This window comes from Indicator indicator, chromosome 19 (genome assembly GCF_027791375.1).
Source record: "Indicator indicator isolate 239-I01 chromosome 19, UM_Iind_1.1, whole genome shotgun sequence".
Taxonomy (NCBI): domain Eukaryota; kingdom Metazoa; phylum Chordata; class Aves; order Piciformes; family Indicatoridae; genus Indicator; species Indicator indicator.
The window spans coordinates 5807682-5835061 of NC_072028.1; the positions used below are offsets into that span (position 1 = coordinate 5807682).

The 27380-nt window shown below is 40.5% G+C and overlaps 1 protein-coding gene across 1 annotated transcript in view; it reads right to left on the reverse strand.

The window, feature by feature from the left end:
- LOC128973382 (polycystic kidney disease protein 1-like 2) overlaps positions 1-25621 on the reverse strand; it is a 40922-nt gene extending 15301 nt beyond the window's left edge. The window contains exons 1-27 of the mRNA XM_054389680.1: positions 25168-25621; positions 24443-24607; positions 21081-21266; positions 20197-20307; positions 19641-19788; positions 18068-18297; positions 16992-17396; positions 15822-15920; positions 15055-15104; positions 14146-14263; positions 13327-13534; positions 12504-12624; positions 12106-12247; positions 11412-11609; positions 11085-11230; positions 10435-10629; positions 9414-9539; positions 7384-7566; positions 6320-6444; positions 5335-5458; positions 4101-4235; positions 2514-2739; positions 1926-2119; positions 1391-1621; positions 1064-1165; positions 676-854; positions 317-463 (exon numbers count right to left, since the gene is read on the reverse strand). Coding sequence (XP_054245655.1) covers positions 317-463; positions 676-854; positions 1064-1165; positions 1391-1621; positions 1926-2119; positions 2514-2739; positions 4101-4235; positions 5335-5458; positions 6320-6444; positions 7384-7566; positions 9414-9539; positions 10435-10629; positions 11085-11230; positions 11412-11609; positions 12106-12247; positions 12504-12624; positions 13327-13534; positions 14146-14263; positions 15055-15104; positions 15822-15920; positions 16992-17396; positions 18068-18297; positions 19641-19788; positions 20197-20307; positions 21081-21266; positions 24443-24607; positions 25168-25621 — 4748 coding nt within the window. The remainder of the gene's footprint in view (positions 1-316; positions 464-675; positions 855-1063; positions 1166-1390; positions 1622-1925; positions 2120-2513; positions 2740-4100; positions 4236-5334; positions 5459-6319; positions 6445-7383; positions 7567-9413; positions 9540-10434; positions 10630-11084; positions 11231-11411; positions 11610-12105; positions 12248-12503; positions 12625-13326; positions 13535-14145; positions 14264-15054; positions 15105-15821; positions 15921-16991; positions 17397-18067; positions 18298-19640; positions 19789-20196; positions 20308-21080; positions 21267-24442; positions 24608-25167) is intronic.
- Positions 25622-27380: the final 1759 nt, after the last annotated feature.

Consider the following 27380-nt stretch of genomic DNA (forward strand, 5'->3'; position numbering starts at 1 on the left):
CTTCTGGCCACCCCATGGAGGGAAAGCTAATCATGAGCAGGTTCTGTACAAACTGTTAGGGAAATTACACATAAGAGCAGATGCTTGGCTCTCTGTAGTGTTGCCATGCTAGCCTTCTTTAACACCAGTATTTCCAGTGCGGTATCACTGTTGGAGTAGGGACCACTCTCCTTTGTCTTTTCCTTGTTCATCCCCCTTTGAAGGCAATGGAAAGACCTTCCTTGTTTTCATTTATGTCCATGGGTTTTATCTTTCTTACATGCTTTTCTAGACTGATTGCTATCAAGAGTTAAAAAGTCCATAAAATAGAAGGTACCTGAACTGCTTCATGTCCTGTTCTGTAGCTACTGGGAACACTTTATCTAGGACACATTCTCCAATATCAATGGCTAGCCAAGAGTTACAAAGGAAGTACCATTTCTGATCCCATGCCAGATCATGGACCAGTACTCGATTCACATACCTGTTGGAAAAGCATACAGGACACATTCACATATAACTGAGTGGTATGAAATTCAGGACTCAAAAGGACTATGGAGGACAAACTCTGGCCTTTGGCCTCTTAGGTTATGTCTAAACTATAAGGCACATAATACATCCCATGCTGTACTGGACACAGGATATAGGAAACACTCCTGGTCCTGCAGTTTAGGTTATTATTTGATCTCCACTTACCAGGATGGACTGTCCCCTGAATTATCATGCCATAGTCTAATACTCTTCAGTTCTCCAAGAGGGAAGAAGGTACAGAGCAGGAAAACATCCACTCCTCCACGTTCAAAGACTGGTGTATCAGGATCGGTTAGATGGTGTGGCTCACTCTCTCCTTCCAGTCCATAGAGGGTGAGAGTCACCTGAGGAAAAAAATGTCACACTGAAGACTTGCACATCTCAATCCTATGTATGATTATTCTTCTGTCATTACTCTTCTTGCTTTCATCCAATCTAAGGACATTTTGGTCTAGACAATGCATTTGCACCATGCTGTTTGGAAGCCTCATCCAGTGTTCTACATGAGTACATCAACTGCCTCAACACTCTCACCACACAGTGCCACTGATACCTTGGAGGTTGTGCCTGCCCCACGGCGGTGTCCTGTGAAAACTGTCACAAGGTAACGATACTGAGCAAAGGGGTCATTGTCTTCCAGTACTGTGATTTTCACCTGCAGGGTGACAGGATGCAAGCAATGTGTTAGCAGTTCCCTAGGTATGGATTCCTTAAAGCAGTGCATAGGAGTTTGTCATCTCGTGAGCAATGCATATATTTACCAGTAAACAGAGAGTTACAGGGAAAGGAGTAGGATTCGTCAAAGACTTCCTATTAAAACAGGCTAGGCAAGATGGGAATTGACCTAAATACATTCAGTTTTGATTAGCTGAAGACTTACTTTGGCATCATCCTGGATGTCTTTCCTTCGAGCCCAAATAACTACGAGCACATATATCAGAAAGATGCATCCTACAGTTGTCACCACCACAGGATTGTCCACAAATGTACCAAATAGCTGTGCAGTTTTGCTAACATCTATGGCATTGGGTATGATGAAGAAGGAGCTCCCAAAAAATGTCAGATGGTTGCAGAGACATTGTGTGCTTCTGGGATTTGTTTTTGGTCCTACCTGAAAACCAGAAAAAAATTCCTGATAAAACATTTAGCTTCAAAGTTTCAGATAACTTACCAAGCACATGAAAAGACAGTGCTGAGAATGGTAAGTTAGCATGGAGAACTGCTAGACACAAAAGAATTGTTCAAGGTGTAGAGAGGAGTACTTAATTCTAATGTCTAGCCCGTTTTTAAAGTCTCTCAGGATGATCTTGGTTTATAGTGTGAGTTGAGTGCTATCATATTACCACAAGATGGTGGTTGTAAGGGCTGGCTTTGAAGTGCATAATATAAACCATGTTTTGTTTCACTCTACTTACATGGCACCCATAGCTGTTCCAGTTCCCCTGGCTCTCATCCCAAAATACACAGAGGGATGCAAAAGAAGTGACAGCTATAGTTAGCCTCTCATAGACTGTGGAATCCATTCCCATGTCTTGTAAAACCGTGAAATAGTAGGTTCCTTCTCCGAAAATTAGTTCTTCTGGGCTAAGAATCCAAGTGTTTGCCTCACCTTGAAGATAAATATTTTCATTTCAATGAATATATATCAGTGCTAATTCAGAAGTGTGGAGCTGTGTTGTGTATAATCAAACAAACAAACTGAAGAAGGAGGTATGAAATAATTCTTAGCAACTCATTATTCAAATATCCCACTCTTTTCTCCTGTATACTACAGATTGGTACCCTGAAGCATGACAGATTGAAAATCCTTTGAGAGGTTTCTCTCTGCTTAGATATCTGAACTCCTGGTTAAAGCTCATTCTGGAAATGAATGCATGTGCTGTAAAGTTATCCATGAGCAGTGCCCATACTGCCTGCACTTAACTTGCTATGGCTGGTGAAAGTCTTTTGGTTATGTAAGCCCAGAATGCACAAGTTCATGGGTCACTAACACGTTGTCTTACCTGCACTGGTTTTGTTATAGAACAGGTGATTTTTCATATCATAGTTGGTTTCATTTGGGTGATAACCATACCCTAAGTAGAGTATTAGTGGAATGTCACGTTCAGATTCCAGATGGATCACTACAGATGTGTTTTCTGAAGTCACATTGACTTGGAAGGTGCTAAAGTTGCCCAGATTCAACAGAATCTTATCTTCCTGAGTGGCTGAAAGCCTTGGTAACATTATCTGGTTTTAAACAGAAAGTCAGAGCTGTAAATACAGCAAAGCATCTTGCTTTTATTATATATAAGCACAACATAGATACATGCTACATAATCTTATCTCACAACATAGGGAAAGCATGGCCAGCAAAAATATTATCTTCAAAGTAATTTTCTTAATACTGTCAGATAATCTCTGACGAGTTCATTTGAAACCTGTGTGGATTTGTCACAGTTTATGACTGAAGGTCCATTTCTGAACCGAGAGCTGAGATTATGACTGAAACACTGGCTACATGAAGTGCACGTATGAATGATTTAGATGTTGTCTTCTACATCAGCAAGGAAGCCCAAACAGTAGTAATATATTTTAAGGAGTTAAGTTTGTTTTCCTCATGTCTACCTCAGCATTGTTTGTCCCAAGATGCTTCCACTCCACTGTCCCAGGAAAATAGCTGCATATCCACAAGACCACAAGCTCTGCAATTATAGCAGCTGATAACCAATCAAGGCCAAAGGTTCCATGTTGAAGAGTGTTACACTGCAAGCTGGGGCTCACTGTGAGAGTTTTATGGGTCTTGTGATGGAGAGTACCCTCAGAAATGATTAACACAGCAGTTTAGAGCCAAAAGAGTGAGCAACTTACTGTGGGACTGGAACTGACACATAACAAACCGTGGGACCAGGGTTGGCAGCAGTTGACTGTGCTGTAACTATGGCAACTGAGTGAGGAACTGTGACCACATATGAGATTGGAAAAGGTATAAAACTTTGAAGGTAACAGGGAAGTTTGGAGCTCCCGCACTGATTGAAGCCTTCAGGATTGGCAAGATATTGCTTGATCTTCAGTGGTAACTGTCTCTGCTTTTGCTATCTCTTGCTTTTTAGCTCCTTTTCTATATTTCTAACTTACCTCCCTGCATATGTAAGCAAAATAAAATTCAAGTGCTTTTCCCAACCAACTGCTGGGTTTCTTCTTGGTTTCATTCAGGGATCCATCAAAGGATCATCTCTTCCGCAGAAGCGGATTGAGACATGTATGTGCTGGAGTACTAATCCAGCTGTTGGGTGAGGAAATCAGACATTACATTGTGTTTTGGGATGACTGTAATCTGGAGTCTGTTTCCACAGCCATTAGCATTCTCATAGCCATTTAAACAAAGATACCTCCTCTTGAGAAAATAAGAGAAATATTTGTAATCTCATTTGTCACATCACACAATTCCCTCCACCACAAATGCAGACACCAGCATTTCATTACATAATGTAATGAACACTACCACCCTTTGCAGTCACCTCACAGAAGATGGTAACAGAAATGACAGATCATTAACAGAGAAAGGGAAAAATGGGAAGGAAGGAGAGGGATACAAATAGTGAGTTTACCTCAATGTTGTCTTTGAGATTGCTGACTGGTATGATCAAGCCATCCAGACCAGTAAGACTTAGACCTCCCACTGTTCCACTGATGTCAAAACTGGCATTACTGGAGAAAAAGGGATTCATGGCAAAACTCACCATCTATAAACAAAATATTAACAATCAGACAGCTGAGCTATTTGCAATATTTCATTATTCACACTCTGAATTGCTGAATAGCAAAAGCCTGTGCTCAGACCCAAACAGCACCTGACTTGGAAGCCTGCATCCAGATTTGAACAAGAAGCTCCTTTATCTCTAAGGAAGGTCAAACACAAACATTGAAAGTGATTTTGATTCTGAAAAGTGACATGTGTACAGCAGTGTTTATTGTTTCCATTTGTTGTAACCCTTTTAGGCACCAGATATCAAAGTGTCAAAGTAACTCCACCAAAGCCAGGCAGTGGCACCCCTCTTGGAACTGAGAACAGCAGTCTATTTCTACTGTGATAGCAATGCACAGAAGAGTGGTCAGTCCAAGGAGAGGATCCTCTCCTAATGTTCAGGTCATACATTGGATTTGCTTCTACTGGTTTCAGGGGGCTCAGGGCATTTTTTAACAGAGCTGGAAAAAACATACTTTAAAAAAAAATATTTTTTTTTGCAGATATTGTAGGGATTTCCTGAGAGTATCAGACCAACCAGAAAGATCTTCAGAAAATCTATTATAGAAATGAGACATAAATGCAATCTGTTATTCTAAGGGAAAAAACACCATATCCTAATTCAGAGGAGGGAGGGGCATTCGTAGACCTTTTGTCTCCTGCAGGACTGGAGTGCCTCAAACTGATATATTTCTAGCTGGGGAAAAACAGGACTGCTGCAGATTAGCTTTAGTGGTTATATGAACTCTGAGCTGTTGCATCCTGCTTGGAGCATAAGACATAAACAAAGAGCAAATAGATTTATAGGTATTGATTAATTTCATTGCCTTCTCTAGCCATGCAAGTATGAATCAGAAATGTATGTGAGGGTCTGATGGGATGTGGAATTTAATCTTTTAGTCCCACTTTCACTTCATGAAATTAAGATAAATGAAAGTTCTTTGACCAAAAATATTTTATTTTTGTGGCATGACGGGAGGGTTGACTTGTGTGCTTGTGTATTCATTCTAAAAGGAAAAAAAAAAGGATTCTAAAACCACTAGATCAGGAATTTAAGTTGTATATCAGACCAAGTCAGATAAAAGCTCTTTACTTGCCCTTATATCCACTGTTTCATCAAGTCCTGAAACACTGAGAGAGGAAGTAGATGGGAGAGTAAAGCTGGCAGAGCTGGAGTTGGAGATGTTAATGGATGTGCCATCCAGGTTTTCTGTTTGTAATCTGTCCAGTTAAGGTTAAACACAAGCAAAGCAGAATAAAAGAGAAATAGAAAAAAATGAAAACAAAGAAGTAAAACAAACCAAAACCAAATCAGGAGAAAAACCCTAAACAAAATGAAACAAACATCTCTAGCAGGGACTTCCTGTTTAGAGAAAAAGCTTTCTCATTTCACAAGTATAACTTAGTTGCAAAACTATTTCCGTAAATTCTTTGCAGCTGAATCTCTCCCTGACATAGTACTCCACATAATGCTACCACAGAATCATCAAAAAATAGGGTAGAATTGGCATATCAGGATAGGAAGTTGTGCCCAAGTAGGTGTACTTAGGTAGAAAGATGGTTTCTATGTGAACATGTTCTTGATTTGAATGCACAGATAAGTGTGGATGAAAAACAGGCTCTTGGGCAACAGTTTAGGGATGATTATAGGTAATGGAGAAAGCTCATCAGGCTCCTCATGATTGTCTTTGCTTCTGCCAAGCTGGTTACAATTCTATGTAACATGGCATTATTGGCAATATGGGGGGAAAAAAAAAAAAGAAAACCAAAATCTTAACTGACATAACCTGTGTTTCCCACATCACTTCAAAGATAAGCAGCTACTGCCTCAGGAAACAGCAGTAAATTCTCTTCTGGTCAAAGAAGGCACAGCATGAAAATTTCTAAGGTGACATTATTTGAGCTAATTGGAGGAGTCCAGGCTGTTCTTACCATTGGTAATGACAGCCTCATTGCACTGTGGAAGTTGTCATTATGCTACAATATTTAGTTGGTGGCTCCCTTTAAGGACAAGGCAATCAGTGCTTGAGGCAAATTTGATTAACTCTCAGGAGAGTAGGTGAGAGGCACTGCAGCTGGTACCTGTGTATGTACATGGTGGCAGAAGGAGCAGTAAGGACTGTTGGCTCATCATCAGGTTCTTTCCCAAACAGAAGGGCACTCTGTAGATTTTCAACTGTATTCAGGAGCTGATGTGACACTGATCTCTGGAAAGGGATTAGAGGAGGAAGCTTGCAGAATCATCAAGTTGCACAATATTTGCCTTTACTTCCTTTTAGGAACAAATACTAATTTTCAGTGTCTTAAAAGCTGGCAAACTTGGTGATGAGCTTCTCAGTCTCAGCAAAAGTTACCCTAATCAGCAATTTGATTTCTGTAATTCTCATGAAAACATCACAGACAGCAAATAAATATCTCACAGCTTTTACTTTTATATTCTATTATTTATAACTTATATGGATTGAAATTTGAAGCACTACAAATACAAATCAGTTTAATGCAATATATTCTGTACTTCAGTGCCCTTTAGCTGCACATTTTAGTGTTTCATTACTTGCAAAAGCAAGACCTAATTATATATTAGTTGTGTGTTATTTTAGGACAGTTTGAACACTTCAGAACCTTTTCTATCATTAGATTTAATTCATGCCCTACTCCCTTGCAGTGATGCAAGTTAATGTTCAGCCCATATAGATAGGAAGGGATAGGACAAAAACTCAGAGTGGGCTTTCTGAAAAAGTGTAAGCAGCAAAGAGAGCTGATTCCAGCTTTGAAGTAGTGGAGCCAATCCTGAACATTGAACATCTGTGGCTTCCTTGAATGTTGAGGCAGAAGAGGGGATAGAATCAAATCTGACAACACTCTTTGTGCCAGTGTCACCATTTAGGGTTGTGCACTGATGCTGTGTTCTCACTGGTCTGTCATGTGCAGCTTTAAATGTAGCAGATCTTGAGAGTCTTCTATCTGTTATCAAACTGTTCTGTCTAACTGGAGAGAAGTTTCCTTTGATATTCAAGTCCAGCATGGTGTCACAATGAGCCCTACCCAGTGCCAGTTTAAAAATATGAAAGGCAGCAGAATTCTTCAAAGCCTTCCAAAGCAAGTTCACACACAGTCCACTACAAACTGTATCAAACCAAAGTTACCTGTTCTGGCTCTGGCACTGAAGTGTTCACACCTCTGATTTCTACAGAAGCTTTAAGAACATTGCTCACTGCATTAAATAAATAGTTGACTGCATCCTTTAGCTTCTGATCATCTCTGTTGTCCTCTCTGTTTACAGTGAGCAAGGAAGCACTGACATCTTTTAGAGTGTTGCTTGCTCCCACCTGCATAGGAAACAAGGGGGAAAGTTTAAACATGTTGGGATTATAAATGACAGTAGAGAGACTTGTGACACTTACTGAATATTGCAACATAAGTAATCTCATGGGACTGTTTGTGGCTAACACTGTTTGTCCCATGATGATTTGTGCTGGGGCAATACCTCAAACACCAATTAAGATGATGTACTAGGTGGTATACTAGCATGTAATACAGACCTAAAAAATGCAGCTTGCTTCTACAGATTTAATCCATTAAAAAAGATAAATAACATCTGAAGGAAGCTTATCTGTCAAACACTGGGCAAAGACAGAGCTTAGATGTACAGTAATGTAGTAAATTAGGTCATAGTTCTGGGTGGTGTGTCCAAAATACATCACCACCTTCTCCAATGCATGTGCATTTCAATGTCCATCCCTGCTGGATCAGCACCATGTAATACCTTTGGCCACGTGCTGTGCTAAGTACCAAAGCAGAATGAGTTTTACAATTTGTTTTGTGCCCAAGTGAGGCAGCGATTGCTTTGTGACTGTGAAAGCACTGGCCAGCTTTTAGCCCAGGGTGCTGAGGGAGCCAAGCAAATTCATTGCACACTTGCACATATCCATTCCCACAGTCTGCAAACGCTCAGCAGACCTACTGTGGAGTGAATGCTGAATCTGAGCTACGTTCTTGCCTTGCCAAAGCCAACCACATACTGCTGAAATTCTCCAAGCTGTTGCCTGGATGCAACTGAATAATAGATCAGAAATGAGGATGGTTCTTTTTACTGTCAGTGTGTTTGGGAAACGTCCCCAGTGACAGTTTGTTCTCTCTTCCCATGTGCTCACTCCTTGTGCATAAATATCCTTATCTCCTAATAATATCATGTCCATAGAATCAGATTTGTATAATGCACTGCATTGGAAGGCACCTCTAGAGGTCATATCTGGTCCAACCCCGCTTCAATAAGCAGGGACATCCCCAACTAGATCAAGTTGCACAGAGCCCCATCAAGCCTGACCTTGAATGTTTCCAGGGATGGAGTTTCTACCACCTCCCTGGGCAATCTGTTCCAGTGTTCCATCAACCTCAGAGTAAAGAACTTCTTCCTAATGTCCAGTCTGAATCTACCCTTTGTATCTGTTGCCAGATAAGAATTAAGAAACACTTTTGTGAGGCCAATCTGAACATTTATCCCCAGTTATTTCGAGTGCTGACATGTTCCTGCCTCACTGAGAAGCCAGGCTCTTTTGGGTGGTTCACAGTGATAAGAAAAGGAACAATGCATTCAAACTTGAACAGAGAAGATTTCACCTCAACATGAGGAGAAACTTCTTTACAGTGAGGGTGACAGAGCTGCCCAGGGGGGTTGTGGAATCTCCTTCTCTGGAGGCTTTCAAAACCCACCTGGATGCGTTCCTGTGTGGACTACCCTAAGTGATGCTGCTCTGTCAGGGGGGTTGGACCTGATGATCTCTTGAGGTCCCTTCCAACCTCTGATATACTGTGATACTGTGACAATTCTAGAAAAAACCTGCTGGGCCACTTTTGCTGAGGATCCTAAGAGTGCTTTACAAGATAAAGCATACATCCTAACATGCCTCTGACTAAATGTTAAGGAGTTCTTCTTAAAAATGTGTCACAAAATATAACTGGCCAGACAGCCACAGCCTGGATTGTAGAGGTTGCTGAGACAGTGTCTGTGGCTTCAAATTCTCTTGCTTTAAACAGAAAAATGTATTCCCTTGTGGTTAAAATGTAGAAGCTGGTACAGTTGTAAAAATGGGTAAGAACAGGTAATTGTAAAGCACTGAAACTCTTCCAGGGTCAGTGGCTGCAACAGAGTCAATAGAGATGAATTGCTTCTTACCTGTGCTGAGACAGACAGCTCCTCACTCCTGTAAGTGATTTCTTTCAATACTTCTGACATCTTAAGAGCAGTCTGCATTGATGTTACGTTAACAGCAGAGAGAGTTGTCAGCATCAGCCCTCGGAGCTTGGGATGAAAAGGGATAATTAGGCAAAGGAATGATATGCTAATTAGAGCCATGCTAGTAGTGCTGAATATTGACAGCTAAGCTTGCTGTAAGTCATGTGGCAGAGTGAGACTCCACAGCAAGGATCATTTGAACTGATCTGCTGCTTTGAACTGCTTACTGACAAGATGCCACTTGCCTTAGTAACTATCTAATCACAAGTTTTATGTTACCAGCAAGCAGAGAGAATCTGTACACTTAACATCCATCCATAGCAAGGAGAGTTACTTGGGAAAATTTGTCCTCATCTGTGTGGATGACTGCATAACTGGCACTGCCAGGGAAAGCAGAGCCACCTGTGATTGAGGTCACACAAATAATGAATCATAATTGGAGGAGAAACTGCATTTCTCTAGGTCTTTTCATCTGAGCCACTCGAAGCACTGTACAAATAGAAGATTGTAACTGAAACATAAGCTGGTAGCTGAAATGAACAAACTAAAATCACCTGCCAGCTAGTACTTTTTGGGGAAGATTAGATAGGATATTTCTCCCACAGTGAGACCATTTTATTAATAATTACATTGTTTGTGGAAGATCAGGTTGACTTTAAGTTTTAAAATACCATCCAAATTAGTTGTAGTGCAATAACAGTTGAGAGTGCAATTGTAGTAGTACAATAACAATTGAGAATTAATTCTTTTACTGATGGATGATAAAACAAATTATTTATATGGGCAAATGGTGAAAAATAGCTGAAACGTGTGCCAAACAGCGAGAGAGATCCTAGAAACCTGAAACCTCCATTGATTCCAGGTGGTGATACATGAGGTTTTTATTACTTTAGAGCTGCCAAAACATATAAAGAGTCCATTATATTGTGTTGTACTGCAAGGAAACAAGTGTTTGACTGACCTCTTTTCGTGTGTTTGTCTGTAAAGATATGTTGAAGCTTTCCTCTTGGGTCTCCTGATTAAGGACAGATGTCACTGACTTGTACAGCTGGAAAAGACTCATGCTGTTGTTCCCCTCTTTTAGGATGGTGTTTGCTTTCTCAGATACAATGGCCTGTAGGGTCATGTTCCCATCCCTCATGTCTGTATGTCCAACCTGATGAAGAAATCAGATATGCTCTTGACATTGTTAATGCTGTTATAATCATCCTCAACCACCTTCCACAATCGTCGTATTGATAGCCCAGTTAAGAGTGGAACAGAAAACTTTGTCTTCACAGTTATTAATGTTTTATTTTTAGTGTCTTGATAAGAATCTCCTTACTGGGGCAGAAGCAGGATTTTTCAGGGGCCTACACAGAGTAACTCACTAAACACAGCTTATGCTGCCTGATGTACAGATAGATCTTCTTTTAAATATTTATCCAAGAAATTGGACAGTGGAAGATTCTATTGACTAACTTGAGGCCACAGAGAATAGTCTCTGTTAGACAGGAAAGTGGTGATTATGACATATTCAGAAAGAAGTAATACATATAAAATAAAGAGAAGCTCCAAAGTGCATCATGGGTTAGGTATCAACTTGAGAGATCTTGAAATTCTAGTGTGTACCTTCACTGAAGCATTAGTTTGAACTGTATCACCAAAGCTGTTGCTGACAGTAACTGTCATATGTAAAATGAAATTATTTTCCTCTTCTCCAAGTGGAAGATAAACTGGGAAGAGTTCAGGATCTGGGCCACAGTGCAGGAGAGAATCTGAAAACAGGAAAGAGGGTGTTACCTACCAGAGACCACAGAGACACTCCCTGTTCCCCAAGCTTGCTCTGAGCAGGCCTGGCTGACTCAGTACTGGTCAGAAGCAGAATGTGCCTTTGCTCTGGTTAGCACCAGTAACCCACAGGGTAGCAGTTAGCCACACAGTTCACTCAGGACTTACTTGATTTCAGATAGAAGCAGTATGTGAGCCTGTTATGACTGGGTTGGCACGGATCTGCCAAGCAGGGAGTGCTGCAGGAGACTCTGAACACGGTGAGCACTGATCCCTGCTCGGGAGACACGGTGCAGCTGGGGACTGCGGGTGGAGGCACGGTGCTGACAAGGTAAGTTTGCTCCCCATAGCCGCGCTGAGTCACAGCTGGGTGTGGAAGAAGCAGAACATCAGCAATAATCGTGCCCCAGCAGCACTGATTTCAGACATTCATCTTGCCTGCTCTAGCAATTGTGCTGTTTGTTTAGGCACCAAGAACATCAGGCTAGGCCTAATCAGAAATGAAATCCTGCTACTGAATAAGCCACAAGAAGAAAAGAGCGATTAAAAACATGGTAGAGTTTGCACTATAAAGCAAAGCTGCATTATTTGATCAAGCATTTAGCATAACTTATTTTCAGATGTGCCTTAACAAAGTCAGTAACAGCTTGACATAGGAAAACTGACTTTGTCTTGCTGTGCAGCAGCCCAGAACAAACATAGCTCTTAATTATTTTAAAGAACTCATGTATAAAGTAACAGCTTTCAACTTGTGAACTAATTTAACTTCATTTGTCAGAAAAGCTATGTGTGTAATGTCAGTGTGATGTCACAGTGGCAGAGACTATCTCAAAGGAGACTGGAACATCCTACTTGTCCATACCTGTTACTTTAATCTGAAAAGCTTCTCCCTGTGTCTGCAAGAAGGAGCTGTTCATTTTCAACACAGATGTGTTGCTTTGAAGCAAGTGCAAAGAGTTCTGCTGGAAACCAGTCAGGCCACAGGCTAGAGGGAGGACTGTTGACTGGAAAATCAGACATAGAACATGGCAGTAGAGGCTCTTTGATGTGATTTTTTGTTGTGATTTATGAGGAGCAGAGTGACATTTTGGTGACCTTCATTATAGCCCCTGCCAAACCAGACACCCCCTTGTCTCAGTCTTTACTGTTATTTATAAATCATCCATTTCAGAAAATTTTGCTTTGAGGCCACCTGACTTTCCCTCAGATGAATGTCTATTTTTGTTTGTGCAGTATTTCTGATGAATCTTATGTTCTTACCTTGGTTTGAAATGTCTTATCTAAATACCAGTTATAATACAGGGCCTGGGAGTCCTCCTGTCCAGACACACTCAGAACAACTTCTTCACTAGCATTTACTGGCTTGCAGTTTGCCTCACACCTGTAAGGAAGTAAGATTATAGTTACAAGAGTAACTGTATGAGATGTCCTAGTCCTCAATGTTTAGTGGTTTACTCACATTTGGTGAAAATCTGCAAAGGCCTACAGTATGAGACAGGTGAAATAATCTTGAAGTAAGAGATTTAGGAACTTTCATCTCCATTAGCAACATGACTGAGGCCCAAAACCCACAAACCATTTATGCTGGAAAACTGATCCAGGCTCTCAGGTACAGCCTGCCTCTATTTAAGCTCCTGAAATGATTATGTTTACAGATCATTGAAATGCCACTGCTCTTTCTTGAGGCACTAGACCCTTCAAGGATATATATTTTTAGGGCAGGAATGTGTATCTAGATATCTGGTAGAACTTCCAGCCATCTCTTATGGAGTTTATTCCCATTGCTTCAATGAGGTTTGTACATGAAAAGCTCCAGCATTGAAAGGATGTAGTGCTGTAAAACTCCTAAATGGTTTTGGGAAGAATATTAGTCAATTTATAAAAGGATTATATTCAGAAATGTGGACTGGAAAATGCTACAGGACTGGTTTTGCCTGTAATTCCTGTGATGGTAAGGTATGAATAAATTTATAACTATAGGTATGTTATCACTTTATGGTCACCATTATTGGTAACTGTGGCCTTGCACTATGTTTACATAACAATAATATTAAGCAGTAAATACTAGGATTTAAAACCAGACCTGATTTCCAGCTGCAGTTCTTGTTTTGCAGTCACATAGAGACATTGCTCATCCTGCCTCTCTTCATCGCCATGGTTTCGGACTGTAACCCTGACAGTCACTGCTGACTTTGGAGGAGGAAGGCAGGAAGGTGGGATCTGCACCTCAGTTTGGTTGGTTAGGATTATCTGTTGCTGCACACATTTGCTCCACTCAGGCCAGCAAGCTCCTGCACAAACATTTTCTTTGTAATTAAAATAGTGATAACATCCCATGTCTTTGTATAAAGGACTTCCCTGCCCTAGGATTCCAAGAGCTTTATATAGCAAACAAGTCCCCTGAACCCAAATTTAAGAGTGGGCAATCAGAGTTCAGAGTACAGCCTGACTTCTTCAAATGTTATGAGGTCAGGGATAAATACGGGGACAGAATACAGATATCCTGAATCTAAACTCAGTTTTCAGCCAAAAAAGTTTTACCATCATGTTTGATGTTAATTATTGCTGGCTTATTGAGACACATGCACCTTGCAAATACCTAACTCTCTAAGTCACTTGGGACTAGTTCTTACTAGGAGAGTGATGGGCAGATCTTGAAAACTGGAAACCCGGGAGTAGCCACCTTTGGGAAAAGACAAAACTGAGTACTGTGCCATATTGCATCCCATCATTTGTTCTCTATTAAAGCCAGGATAAGGCAGAAGGACATTCTTCATGTACAGTGAGTGGCAAACTTTAAAGCCATATCTTTAGTCAGATTTTCACCACTTGATCTGGGATGACAGTGAATTTGTTGCTCATCAAACAGAAGCTGGTGAATAAATTCAGGAAATGCACATACCACAGGACCAAAGAAAACTGGAATTATTGTTGTTGCCTGGCCAGCCAAGCATAACGGTCGTGAAAGGATCCACATGGCGACTCGGTTTAATATATATTTTGTATTTTCTTTTGTGATCCTAAATGATAAGTAAATGCATCAGTTAGGACAGGAGCATGTTGGATACATTGCAGCTATAGATAAGAGACAAAGAAAGTAGCTGGATTTGTCTTTCTGTGAAACAAATCATGATAAATTTAGTTTTGAATTAGATTTCTATTCCTCTCATACAATATATACTTGCATGCAATTTGTAAAGCCTGATGCCTTCTTGTGAAGCAGCACATCTCCTATAACAGGCATATCTGCTATAGTTAGAAACTACACCTTTAAGATGATAATAAAATATTAGATCTGGCAATTCCACTGGCAGTTTGTGCAGCTGCTAGCAATTGGTGTATCATTAGTTTTTCCGTTTGCCATAAACTGGAAATTTCTTCCTTACAAAGTAACTTAAACATTCCAATGTGGAAGCAGGAAACACTTAGAAGCAATATAAAAATATATTAAACTCTGCTTGAAGGATAGTTCCTCAAAGAGAGGTTTCCATTAGTCAGGTAGATAATTTAAAATTTCATTTAAGCTCATTTCAACTTCCAAACATGAATCATTGTGAAAAACTAATTTTCTCTAATCTTGCAATTGTTACTTGCAGGCTTTTATGAACTGTAGATTGAATGCCTGTAAACACGTTTGTCTCAGAGACTTTGGGTGTAGTTTTTATGTTAAACCATATGGGACAAAGAAGATCTAGCCCATAATCTAGTATGCCACAAATACTTCTTTTCAATATCTTATGCAGCACTTTTACTGGTAGGATAAAATTCTAAGCATTTCCATTTTAAAGAAAGATTCTTAAATAATACTTACATTTGTCTTTTGGGTATTTGTTTTGGAGCTGCCTTCTTCCTTAGCAGAATCTGTTTAATACAAAAAGGAGCAGAATATTTTAGTGTTACCTGTAAAGCTTTCAGAAATCCTCAGTGAATATGACTTAAATACACAGAATTTGACTGCTGCCAGTGTGAAAGATAGAGCTGTGAGAATCAGACTCCAGAACTGTGACAAACAGGCTAGTTACAGTAGGTAAAATTGTAACAAGCCAGTCACACACTATAAAGAAGATGATCCTGATTCTTCAAAGGTGATGGTCTACATCAAAATCAGTTCACGGAAGGTGATGAAGTTTCACTGATGCACAAAGAAAAACTGAGGGAAAGCACTGGAAAAGCTGCAATAGGGTAAGTGCTAAAGTAACTTTATTCCTGGTATAATCTGCTTTGTAATTGTAACGATGAGCCATCTAGAAGCATCTACTGACAGCAATTATGAGACTGCTGTGATGCAAATATTTCCTGGTTTCAGAGCTATGTCTCAAACCATAAACTTCACTAATTATTTCTAGGACAAATGGCAAATGTGCAAGGCGTAACAAATACAGAGTGATGCTAATTTGTGACTGCTTCAAAGCCAGGGAATCTGCTTTCATCAGGAATAAGCCTTCACAGAAGGTTTCAGCACTGTTGCTGGAAGGAAAGTAATTACTAGATACAAACCATAAACACTCCATGAAATGCTCTGATTGCAAAAAGCTAGATAGGTGGTCAGAGACAGAACTGTTAGATTAATGTAATTACCTTTTATTTGAGAACTGTTTGCCAACACAGTGATGAACCCAAGATCCAGACTCATGTTTGACAAGGCATTCATAGCCACCACTCTCACTAGGAAAGTACCTAGAGAAGACAAATGGCCAGTTAAGATTAGCAGTGAGACCAGTCCTTCATGTTTGGGATATAAAATCCCATTCATAAAGAAAATCCCATTCATAAAGAAAATCCTATTCTTTTCTGTTAAGAATTTTGTGGTTTCTCTGGTGAGTTTCCACTGATGAAAGGCTTTTTAAGGAATGTTCCTCTCCTTTATCTCAGCTTTTTAATAACTCCTCTGCCTTTTTCCTAGCACTTGCAATGTTGTTCTTTGTCAGCTGGTTATGATATTACCACACAGGAAACTAGATGTGTGCAAACACTGCAGTCCAAATGAGTTTGGGCATCTTGACAAAGCAGCTGTCTTGTTTGAAAATTCCTGCCTGAAGGGAAAGGATGTGCAAATGGGTATAAGGAGAGCAAATAAAACTTTTAATATTGAATCACTTTAAAACATGAAATGAAATCATAATTAGCTTCTAGTGTTCCAGCTTTGGCATGGGATTTGATTAGTTCACTAGAGGACAAAACTTTTTTATCTTCTATCACTGAATTAACTCTTAAAGACAATCTCTCTAATCCCACATTTTAAAGGCCTTTGTTTCTTAATAAAGGAAATAAAAAAATTACCAAAACATTTATTCATGGGTAAGTCTATGGAGACCAACACACAGAAAAGCTTCTTTGCCATCACTACTGAGAACTCCTCAGATTATTAATTACTGCAGTGTAAAATGCAGAGGAGTGTAAACTTGGAAATTATGCATATGAACAAAGAGGAGGAAGACACTTTGTGATTAAGGAAAATGTCATAATTTGTACATGAATCAGATCATGTCACGCAAAAATAAAGTCTGGATCACCGCATCTTTTTGACTGCAAACCCAGGCAAAGCCTTGCTTTCAGTCTCCACATGGAGACATATTTGCCAGTTTAAGTTTTTTACCTCACAAGTCAATAAGACTGTTCTCTTCATACTGTTCTGCAAACCAGGTCTGAGCAGTTGTCCCCTACCCCAGGATGCTGAGACTCTTTATGTGAGGATCTCTAGCAAGCTGTGAGCATTTTGGAGATAGAGAGGATGTCAGCATGCTGTACCTCCAGAGAGCACAGGAACGATGTACATTTGAGGTTCCCCGTGAGGGCAATCTTCTTCGTGAGAGTGAGTTTCATTAGATCCAATCACCTCAAACTTCAGCTTATCTGGGGCACCATGAGACACAGAGACATTAATCTCCAAATTCTCCCCTAGCTGCACAGTGTGAGGAGGTGATGTAGCCTGAAGACCAGACACCGGCTCGATTAAGTGAACAGCAATGATCTCAGAGATCCCCAATGCAGTTGTGTTGCTGGATGCTCGGATTTCCAGCTGATGTATCCCTGGGCCTAGCAGCTCCTGAGCAGTGCTGTCGAGTGTCAGATTGTGAGGCACAATTCCTTCCTTTACACTGGATTCAGTGAGTGTCATGTTATCTGCTAATAGAATGTAGGTCACTCCACTGCCTGCAAAAAGAGAGATCAAAATTTCTCACAGCTTGCATAATAGACCATCCGATTCTAGCTGCTTTCTGCAGCGTTCAGGTGTTTCTAAAGCAGCCATAAGAGCACTGCAGCAATGCAGCCATTCTTAATAAAGTCACAGAGGGTGTTTATATGCCCTCTAGATTCCCTGTGGAAGTCTGTAGTGTTTTCTGATGGGCAGTCAAGAGAATTCATACATACACTACTGTATTTTATTTTTTAAGCATTTATGTGGATTTCAGTAAATTGAAGTGAGAATTAAATATACACCAGCAAATGTGACCAGCTCAAAGTGGAATCCTCTCATCCTCAGTCACTGAAGCATTTCTGTGAATTCCTAACTTCAGATACGGAAATCTTTGCGGGCTTCACGTGGATTCATGTGACTACAGTTTTGCTCATGCTCTGCCAGCTTTGTGTAGAGGGAAGATATATATACTTATATCTGAGGTGTGTAACAGCTCTGAGAAAGACACACACCACCACCACCACCACCCCCCCCAATGAAGCTGATAGTCTTCAGTTGCAACAATTAGAGGAAAAGCTTTCACTAAAAAGAAATATTGGTTAGAATATTGAAAATCCTGGTTTTGTCCCATGAGCAACAAACTATTTAGCCTGTCATTTAAATCATGCAGAGTAAATGCCCTCACCTCCATTGACTTCAACTTGAATCCACAACAGGTCCCCATACAGTGTACGGCAGAGAGAGCTGTTGCCAGAGTCATGCTGGCTGTAGCACCCAGTAATGCTTAGCTGATCCATCTTAGGGTGAACTCTGACCCTCTCCTGTGCCATCACGTGCCACTCGCTGCTGGTGCATTCCACAAAGACTGTAAACTCTCCAGGAGATGAATATCTGTGTGTGATGTTGCTGACCAGTCTAGAATAGCAAGAGAACAGCTGCTTGTTATGGAAGATTGTCCTGGGAAGTCCTCAGCCTTACAGTGGTCACAGTTCCCAGATCTCTGTCCTGACTCAGCTCCCCTGCAATCACTGTAATCCCTGCTTATTTATGTAGAATTTCTAGAATTAAAGATTGTTCCTTTGTTCCAGCTACAGTGTCATGAGGGTGTGTATCAGGGGTCCTTATTCTTGAAGCATATCTACATTTTGCTATAAAGTAGGTAAATTGCAGTTCAATAACCTGTGGCAGTAGGTCTGGTTTGTGACTTGTGCCTCTGAGCACAGACATGTGACTATACACGCTGGTACATGTAATGGTGCCCTTAATTCTCTGTAATATCCCTGACACCATTCTCTCTGAACTCTTTATATTTTTACCATGGTCCCCCCTAGCAAATGCAACCAAAGATCAGGACATAGCATCCTTGATATTGCATATTTTTCATTTGCTGTTTTACTGAAGAAAAAGCTTCATAATAACTAGAATTCAAAAATTTGCCAGACCAGAAAAGGCAATTCCTGTAAGAGTGGATATCAAACTGGACAGAGAATACAGATGAACATGACTGTGAGCAATGCAATAGGTGAAGTAAAAGGGCTTCCTATCAAGCCAGCAAGCCTCTGCTTACAGCTAGCAAGTAAATTTTACTTAAAGGCTCACTATCAAAGATCTTTTTTTTAAAGTTCTTTACAGCTACAGGCCTCTAGCTCTGAAAGAATTTTTACTGCTTCTAGTGTGTTACTACTGCTTGGTTTTCATTCTTCCACTCTTGCTTTTACAGTTGACTGAAGTTGGACTCTATTAGCAGACAAATAAATTTCTAGAATCATTCTCTCTTATTCCTAGCACTAGAACAAACTCTGATTTTTAAATTCAGCAGAAAAATGTTTGATCGTTTAAAAACATTCTTTTTAAGCAATTACAACAAAAGAAAAACTCTAGAATTCCATTGTATTATTTTAAGTGTTATTAAAAAAAAAAAAACAACTCTTTCAACTTAAGGAAATAATGCTTGCCTGTTTGTTCAGCAATTGCTGGCATGCTTTCAGTAATGTTGTGGTTTAGGATCTGGAATAAATTCTCTTAGTAAGAAATAGGAATCACTTGTCATAATAAGCAGAAGAAAGATTGTGGTTGGCAGCCTGACATAAAATATTGTATTAATTTCCAAACAAGTTTCTGCAGAATCCAAATGTCTTGTATGTATGGCCTATTATTAATCATTTTTAACAGCTCATTTAAGAGGCTTGGAGCATTCAATAAAACGCAAGCAGTGAAATTTACTGTTTGGCTGATGATAAATGAAGGATCTATCTTACGTTAGAGGGTAGTAAGGATCAATAGTGTGGCCATCCCCGGTGCTAATGATGCAGGAAAGGTTGCCAGAGTATGGAGAGAGCAGCCAGTTCAAACTGACTGTGATGTTTTCAAAGACAAAGCACTTATCTGGTACAGCCAGCTGCAGACCTGTGGAGCATAATGACAGAATTCAGTGTCATTCTTTCCCTGCAGTTCTTACATAATTCAGTTAATTTTTATGTATTGAGAGCAGGCCTTCTCCAAATCAGAGTTGATACTGTGGGTAATTTGAGTGCATTGGTGGTGTGACAGGGAGCTGGTTCTTTTCCATACCAACTGGTCAAGATTCTTGGTGGAACATAATTTCATTTAAGTGTGTTTTATGTGTCTGAGTTCTCTGACTTTGTGTCCTAACAACTGCCCTCAGTTAGGACAGGGAAGCTGCATTTTTGTGCCAATTTTTAGTGGTCCCCACTCTCCCAAGCTCTTCCCTGATTTAAAGATAAATATCAATGGCCACAGTGTTACAGCAAAGAGCAATCAGGCTTTTGGTGCTGGTGGTCCTCTCCCACTTACCTTCCTTGCACTGGTATTGGATAGACAAATAGCTTCCAGAAGCTGGACAAGGATCTCCAAAGAAAGTGCCATCTGCTGCCACCTGGCAGGCCTGAAGACCATGACACTGGCCTGGAAAGGACAATTTAAAATGAACTAGTGGGTTTTGTCTTTAACTCTCATAACAGCTCAGATGAGAGACTACGGAAACAAAACCAGGCAGGGAGAGTAATGTCATGCCACTGGTTTCTAGACAAACCCCCACACCACTCTGACTTTAGCATGTTGCTTATTTCTTAGTATTTCTTAGCACCATTCCACTTTGTTGGAATAAAGCTCAGTTGGAGAGGGTAAAGAAAAAACAAGTTATCTGTTTTGTTTCATTTTTGGCTGAAGCCCAAAGAGCCACCCTAGGTTCAGGCCACAGTCACTGTTTATCCTGGCAAGTAGCAGCGCCTGCAATTTCAGCAGGCAGTGTACTTGACACATGGCAGGCAGCAGCAGATCCCTCCTGCCCTCACATCTCCATGATGCCAGACTTTTCAACCCTTCTGGTCTGGAGTTTGTATGGATGTGTTCTCTTCCATCTCTGTCAGACCTAGGCTCTCCCCCCAGGTTCATCAGGGAATCTGTGTACCCATGTATTTTCTTCACGCAGTGAGAGGAACTAGGTATGTCCTTGTTCTCCATTTGCTCCCACTCTCCTTCTCTGAATCTTTGCTCCTCACAAAGTCCCTCCTTTCCATCCTGTGGAAACCTCCTCCATATCAGAAGTTCTCTGTGATTACCTTCATTTTAAGAATAATCCACTTTTCCATTCGCTAACTACTGAAATACAGGATAAACTATTTAGGGACCAGGAACTTTGGTACATATCTTTGGCAAGCAGTGCTGTAACATACTACCTGCTACTTCATCTTTGACACTGATCCAGCTGCAGTCTCCATCTGTACCATACTGGAGAGGAGGCTCTGGCACACAATAGTGAGGAGTCTTCCGCCCATAGAAGCTCTCTCCAATTTGAATAACTTCTCCTGATCCACACTGTACAGTGGCATTGTAATTATCACAGGCAATGCTCTGGCCAGATTCTAGTAGGAGAAAAAAATCAAAGGTAACTTTTTGAATTTCTGGAAAATCCTGCTACAATTCTTCTTCATATCCCTTTTTTATTTTCCATTTTTTTTTCTTTCTTCCTTTTTCTCCCTTTTAAGCTAAAACACTTTTTTAAAAAAAGAAGAATAAAATGTTTTTCCTTTTTTTAAAATCCAAAGTAATAGATTTACCCTGTTTACTGCCTTAAGCATAAATTTAAGTACTTTTTAATACAGCAAAGCATTTTATTAAAAAAACCAAACAAACAAAAAAACCACAAACAAACAAAAAAAAAACACCCATATTTTTGTGAAAAACACAGCATTTGTTTGACCTGCAGTCCTGGAAAGTTTAAAATTACTCTTTACTTACGAAAGAGCCTTGTGGCAGTGTGAGATTTGCATGATACTCAGGTAATTGCTCTGAAGAATAGTTTGCATATTAAATATGGGACCTGATCCCATTTCTGCTACAGAGAGACCTTTGTTCCTGTGTGATATTTGACTGACTTCATTCAGCAGGACTGTTCAAATGAGTAAGGTCATATCTCTAAATGCATACACCTCATTCTTTGATTAATCTGGGACAGTTAATTATCTTTCAGAATTCTTAGTATCCTGGAGTAATCAGGATACATAATACCCTGAAGAGGAGGATGTGAAAGACTGCTCTCACAGGGGAGTGTTGCAAAAGAGTGTTTTTGTTTCATCTCTCTCAGGTTTGAATACATTATCCCCCAGTTGCTGTTTTGATCATTGCCTTTAAGTACCTTGATCACCAGTGCCAAAGCTGCACACTACAGTAATTGTGTGCTATTGTTATTTAAAGGTTAAATCTAAGCCTGGCTGTAACTATAGCAACATGATCAGTTTACAGATTAGAGCTCTTTTAAATAAGCTTGCAAAATAATTTACTGGTAAAGTCTAATACAGGCTATCATCTGGTGCAGTTTTAGTTCTCTACTTGATATAGAGAGTTCCCATAGTATTAGCTGTCTCAGCAACTTCTGCATGGAAAAATGTGCAACCTGGTTTGTTTGCCTATATGTACAAACCCTGGTTCAATATTTTTATACAACAAATTCCTAACCAGCAGAACACCAAATGGGAGAATAGGAATAATAACAAATAATAATAAGGAAAGTTCTTATTTGCATTGAGAAACACAAATGATGCTAAAATAGATGGCCAAAGAAAGGATGGAGGTAGAGCACTGTCTGGTTAGTGGTTTGTGCACATATACCTGGCTCAGATCATTGAGATGGCAAGCTGTCAGGATTCAGAGAAATTAAAACCCAGCTGTGGTACCGTTCAGAGATACTGATACATTTCAGTTGAAGCCTCAGACTCATTGTTAATGTGAACCAAACCTGAAGGTGAAGGTATTGAGTGTCTCTATGCCCATTTTACAGAAGCGAACTGAAGCTCTCTCAGGTTGTGAGAACTTGCAAACATTCAACACCCAGAGAAACTGACGAAAATGCTGTTTCTTTGGGGTATGGGATCTAATTTCTTGCATGCAAAGCTAGTGAAAGAGGAGTCTACTTTGTTATTGCAACTTATGTATTAATGGACATGGGCTGTAGAAGCTGAAAACAAGGCTGTAATTTCCTCAATCTGTCCTTGGTTTCCTGGGTAGTGGATAATGGATGAGGTGTAGGACATTGTTGCTCAATGGTGCAAACACTCTGTAAATATAATGGGCTTCTAGTCAGATATTGTGGTAACAGATGATAGTTTCTTTACAGACAGATAGGTGTCTACCATCATTGTACTGGAAAAATTATTTTAGTCTGTTTTTGCAAGGAAAATAAACTGAAGGGATTGTGCTGTCTGTCAATTTCCTCTCCTTCAGCCAAATTTGATGTATAGATATAATCCTGAAAATACCATAACATGCCATGCAAATCGATAGCTAGGTAGAAGAGAAGGAGCTACATCAGTGCCTCTGTTAGGAGTAGAGATTGTAACCCTCTGTTTGTTCCACAATGTGGGATTCAACCAGGCAGCACATACAGCTGGAGCTCTGGAGCAGCTGCAGAACTGCAGGGGAGGCATCTGAAGGAGTGAAAAGTATTTGCAGGGGTGGAACATGCTGGGGATATGGGAATGAACTGGGAGAGCTGAGGAGGAGGATAGAGAGGGGATGTGGAACAGAAAACCAGAGCAGGAAACAAAACTTTATTGGTTTTGCTGATTGTGGAATAACTTGTTAGTTAAGTCCGAAGTAGTACAGTACTGGACCAGGGAAGCAGTGGTTCTAGTGCTTGTGGAAACCTGTAATTGCATACTGGATTCAAAGAGTTTTCATGTTAGTGAGCCTACAGCCAGACTGTCCTTCCAGTGCTTATGACTGTAGTTCTAGTTACATTCTTAAATGCTTAGCTTATGTGCAAAGCGCACACACGAATTCCCCTCCTATGTTCAATGGGACAATATTGCTAGCTTTGCTTTCCAGGACTGTTTGTTCCAGATCACAATTTAAAGGACACAATGTCTCTAGATCTTCTGTCTGAACACTCAAATGCCACCAGGTATTAAAGGTTCCTGTCTGCTTCCTTATCCTGGAGAAGCCCTTAAACTTCACCTGATGGAAGGGTCTGAGAAGGAACAAGAAAAACTTGCTCTCACTTCTGCTTACTCCAGGCTGCTAGGAGTGTTTTCTGGAAGACTGGCTGTATTTTTGCTTCAGTAACAAATGAAAATTATTTTGGCACATATTTATGTTTAAGAGTATTCTTACAGGGCAGTCATACAGGTCCCACCTAGCTCAGGTACTATGGTGCTGTGGGAGTCTGTTCTTGCAACCATGCTCTTATGTACTGCTCAAATTAGCTTTAAACTAGCAAGCTTATGGCCACTATGAAAAGGAACTGCTACATATTTAGATTCACCCTCAGATTCACTTCTGTTTTACTAGCCCTCTATTGGACAACTTTATGTTAATGTCTGTTGCCAAGCATCTCAAAGAGATATCAGGATTCTTCCTTTCTTTGGATCAGATCTTACACTGGAAAAATAATTCCTGGTGAGGTTATTTGGCTTTTTGCTTGTTCACTTTTAATAAGCTTGATGAAGTTATTGCACAAACACTTTGGAAGCAATAAGGCAATTTATGCACAGTTGTGAGCATGGTATGCTCACTTTTTAGTTCCTACTGCTGTGTATCTTACCAAACTCGCAAATGAAGTCAAATTCCTGGCTGCAATTCTCAGTCACACCCCACTGATACTTGGCATTCTTCAGGATGTAGCCACATGTGGATGAGACAGGAGATGGCTGATCCTCGTACCAGTTACTGTAGCTTATATTTGAAGTGTCCAGCCAAATCATTGACCCTGTGAACAAAGTAATTGTGCCCCAGATTTTATTTTCTATAATAATGCGATTACAGAGTCAGAGCCTGCAAGCAGGACTGTAGCCCTGCTCCCACTGAAGCAGAGGTGGGTTAGTCTGTATAGGGACCTTCAATTACATTTTACATTTAACCTGATATAATAATTAAGAGACACTGCCACTTCTCCCCGTGCTCCCAGTCTTGAGATTTCACCATTTGCCTTCTAACAGATCTTGCAGCACTTCCTAGTGTGACGAATTGGCTCAGTTTGCTCTTCCCCTGGACACCTAACCCAGCACATTTGTTTCACCGGTCAGCAAGCTGATCTAATTCACCATGTGTTCACACAGCCTCAACAGTCAATGGAAGGAGTGAAAGCATGCAACTGGGAAGTGAAGCAGGCAATTAAAACATCTTAATATCAACCTGACAATACAACAACAAAAGACAGTGGCTTTGCAGCAGATGTCTACAGAGGGACTAGTTGCATTTGTTACCATGTTAAGTAAGCATCATGGGCTGGTACAGTTTCAAAGAGGACACAATTTCAAAAGCACCTACCGTCAGTTGTTTCATTCAACAAGGAGTTTGAGATCAGTCCTATCCACCATTCCTGATCCTCAGCAATATGTTCTTGCAAGAACTCTTGAGTTTCCTCATTTTCAATAAAGACAAGGTGCCCTCCTCCTCTCTCACACCAGCTCTGGGCACTTGTGAAGGTACGCTGGAGTCTAACAAACTCATAGCATGAGTGGTTGAAAGCTAACTGGTACTTTGAGCAAGGGATTCCTTCACCAGTGGTTGCTTCCTCTACAGCTAAACATACAGCGAGAGAAATTAGAACTGCAATCCCAAGCCACATTCTCAGCTCAGTGCCCTGTGTGGCACTGGTCCTGCTTATCACATCACCACTCTTTTTGCTACCCTCTTCAAAAGCTTGAGATGTCATCTGTCTCACGTCATCAGCATTTCTCCTTCCTCTGTGCTGCTTGCAACAAGAGCAGCAATAGAGCATGGAACAGATTGCTCCTAATATATAATAGTGATTGTGTCTGAGGATATATACAGCAAGTGTTGCTGCTAAGTCACTGCAATGGCCATTGTGAGGGTTATTGTATAAAAGTGTCATTCCATGTGAGGTCAGATTGAGGAGAAGACATTAGAGTATTGATTTTCTCATGAGCAGAGAAGATAAAGTTGATATATGCTGCTGCTGCACACATGGGAAAGTGAGATAAAGCTCCTACACCAAAAGCATCATTGTGTGAACATTGAAGCTGGAGGTCTTTACAACAACAACAACAGAGAGACACAACTGTACAAATGAAAGGAGAATGAGGAAAATGAGAACCACAAGGAGTTATGAGATGGGGAAGCACACAGTGCTCCTCTAGATACATTTAATTGGTTTAATGATTATTGAGGTGCCTCTTTTGGATGCTAATGTAATGTCTGTACTTATTGTATCATATTCATCCTGCCTACCTGTTTACCATTCATGTCAATCTCAGCTGTCCCAAGTAAGCTTCATTTTGAAGTGTGGAGTATGTTTCGAATTCCACACCCTTAAAAGCTAAGCTGCTTAACTGTATAGATCTACTTCTTTTATACATGCTAGGAGGTGAAAAGGAATGCCAGAAGTTAAAACAGTGATTTAGAAAAGATGAAAGTACTGCCTTAATCATCAGAACTACTTGGGAGCCTGTGTGCGCATTCCAAAGGCTGCTGATGGACTTTGGGAAGCCAGCCCAGCAACATCCCTAATAGCTTTTGAACTTCCCTGCAAGAGATACCCATCAGATTTACAAGGGCACTGGATTAGCAGAACTGCAATACAAAGAAAGATCTGTAGCTATGGTGATCCTCCTGTCCTTGGCACCAACTCCATTGAATTTGATGCAATTATTATTAATTTATACCACTGTAACCCGACACGGAAAGAACATGCACTTATATTTAGATATGGATTGGTGAGCCAGCCACTGCATCACAGAGATGCAGGAAGCAGTGAGGTCTGGTTGAGTTCCTGCACTGCAGAAATGCCACCTGCATTGCACTGTTCAGCTGAAGGTAATGCCCATACAGCACGGCACGCCAGTCCAGCTCTCACCCTAAAGCGTTCTTGCAAAGTAGGTGTACTGCTTCCAGTGAGCATTTATGAGTGACCTTCAATCCCAATACCTTTTTGGATCTCCAGTTCATAGTCACCTTGCTTAGCTGGATAAAGCAGAACTATGATCAGGGTTTTCAAGATAAAGTTCATGGGAAAGCATGTAATGGTTGGGACAGTTATTGGGGAGGAGAAGAAATGATAAGAAAATGCACAGCCGGAGAGGGACAGACACTATGCTGGATGTCTCCTTTCTCACCACACCTGAAAATCAAGACTTACCTCAGCTATGGAACCCTTGGAACAGAACCCACATTAATTTCTGAGTGATTAATAGGAGGGCTTTTGTAGCACCTGAGATGTGAATATTCAGGCTGAGTTTCCCAGCTCTGAAGAAGGCTAAGCCATATTCTAATTAGCTGATGGATCTGGCCCAGGAAGTGCCCAAAAACCCCATCACCTTCCTGGAAGAGACCATGTAACTATGATTAGAGTTGTTTCTGTTGGCTATATCTGCAAATTAGAAGCCCCATTTGGGCTGCACACAAAATTTCATAGGCTTCAGTTTGGGAACACCCAACCCAGCTGTCTTCAAGCTATTGTGGAAGTCAGAGCAGAGGGCAGCTAACATTCAGTCAGTTGGCCACTCTATATGTTAGTGACA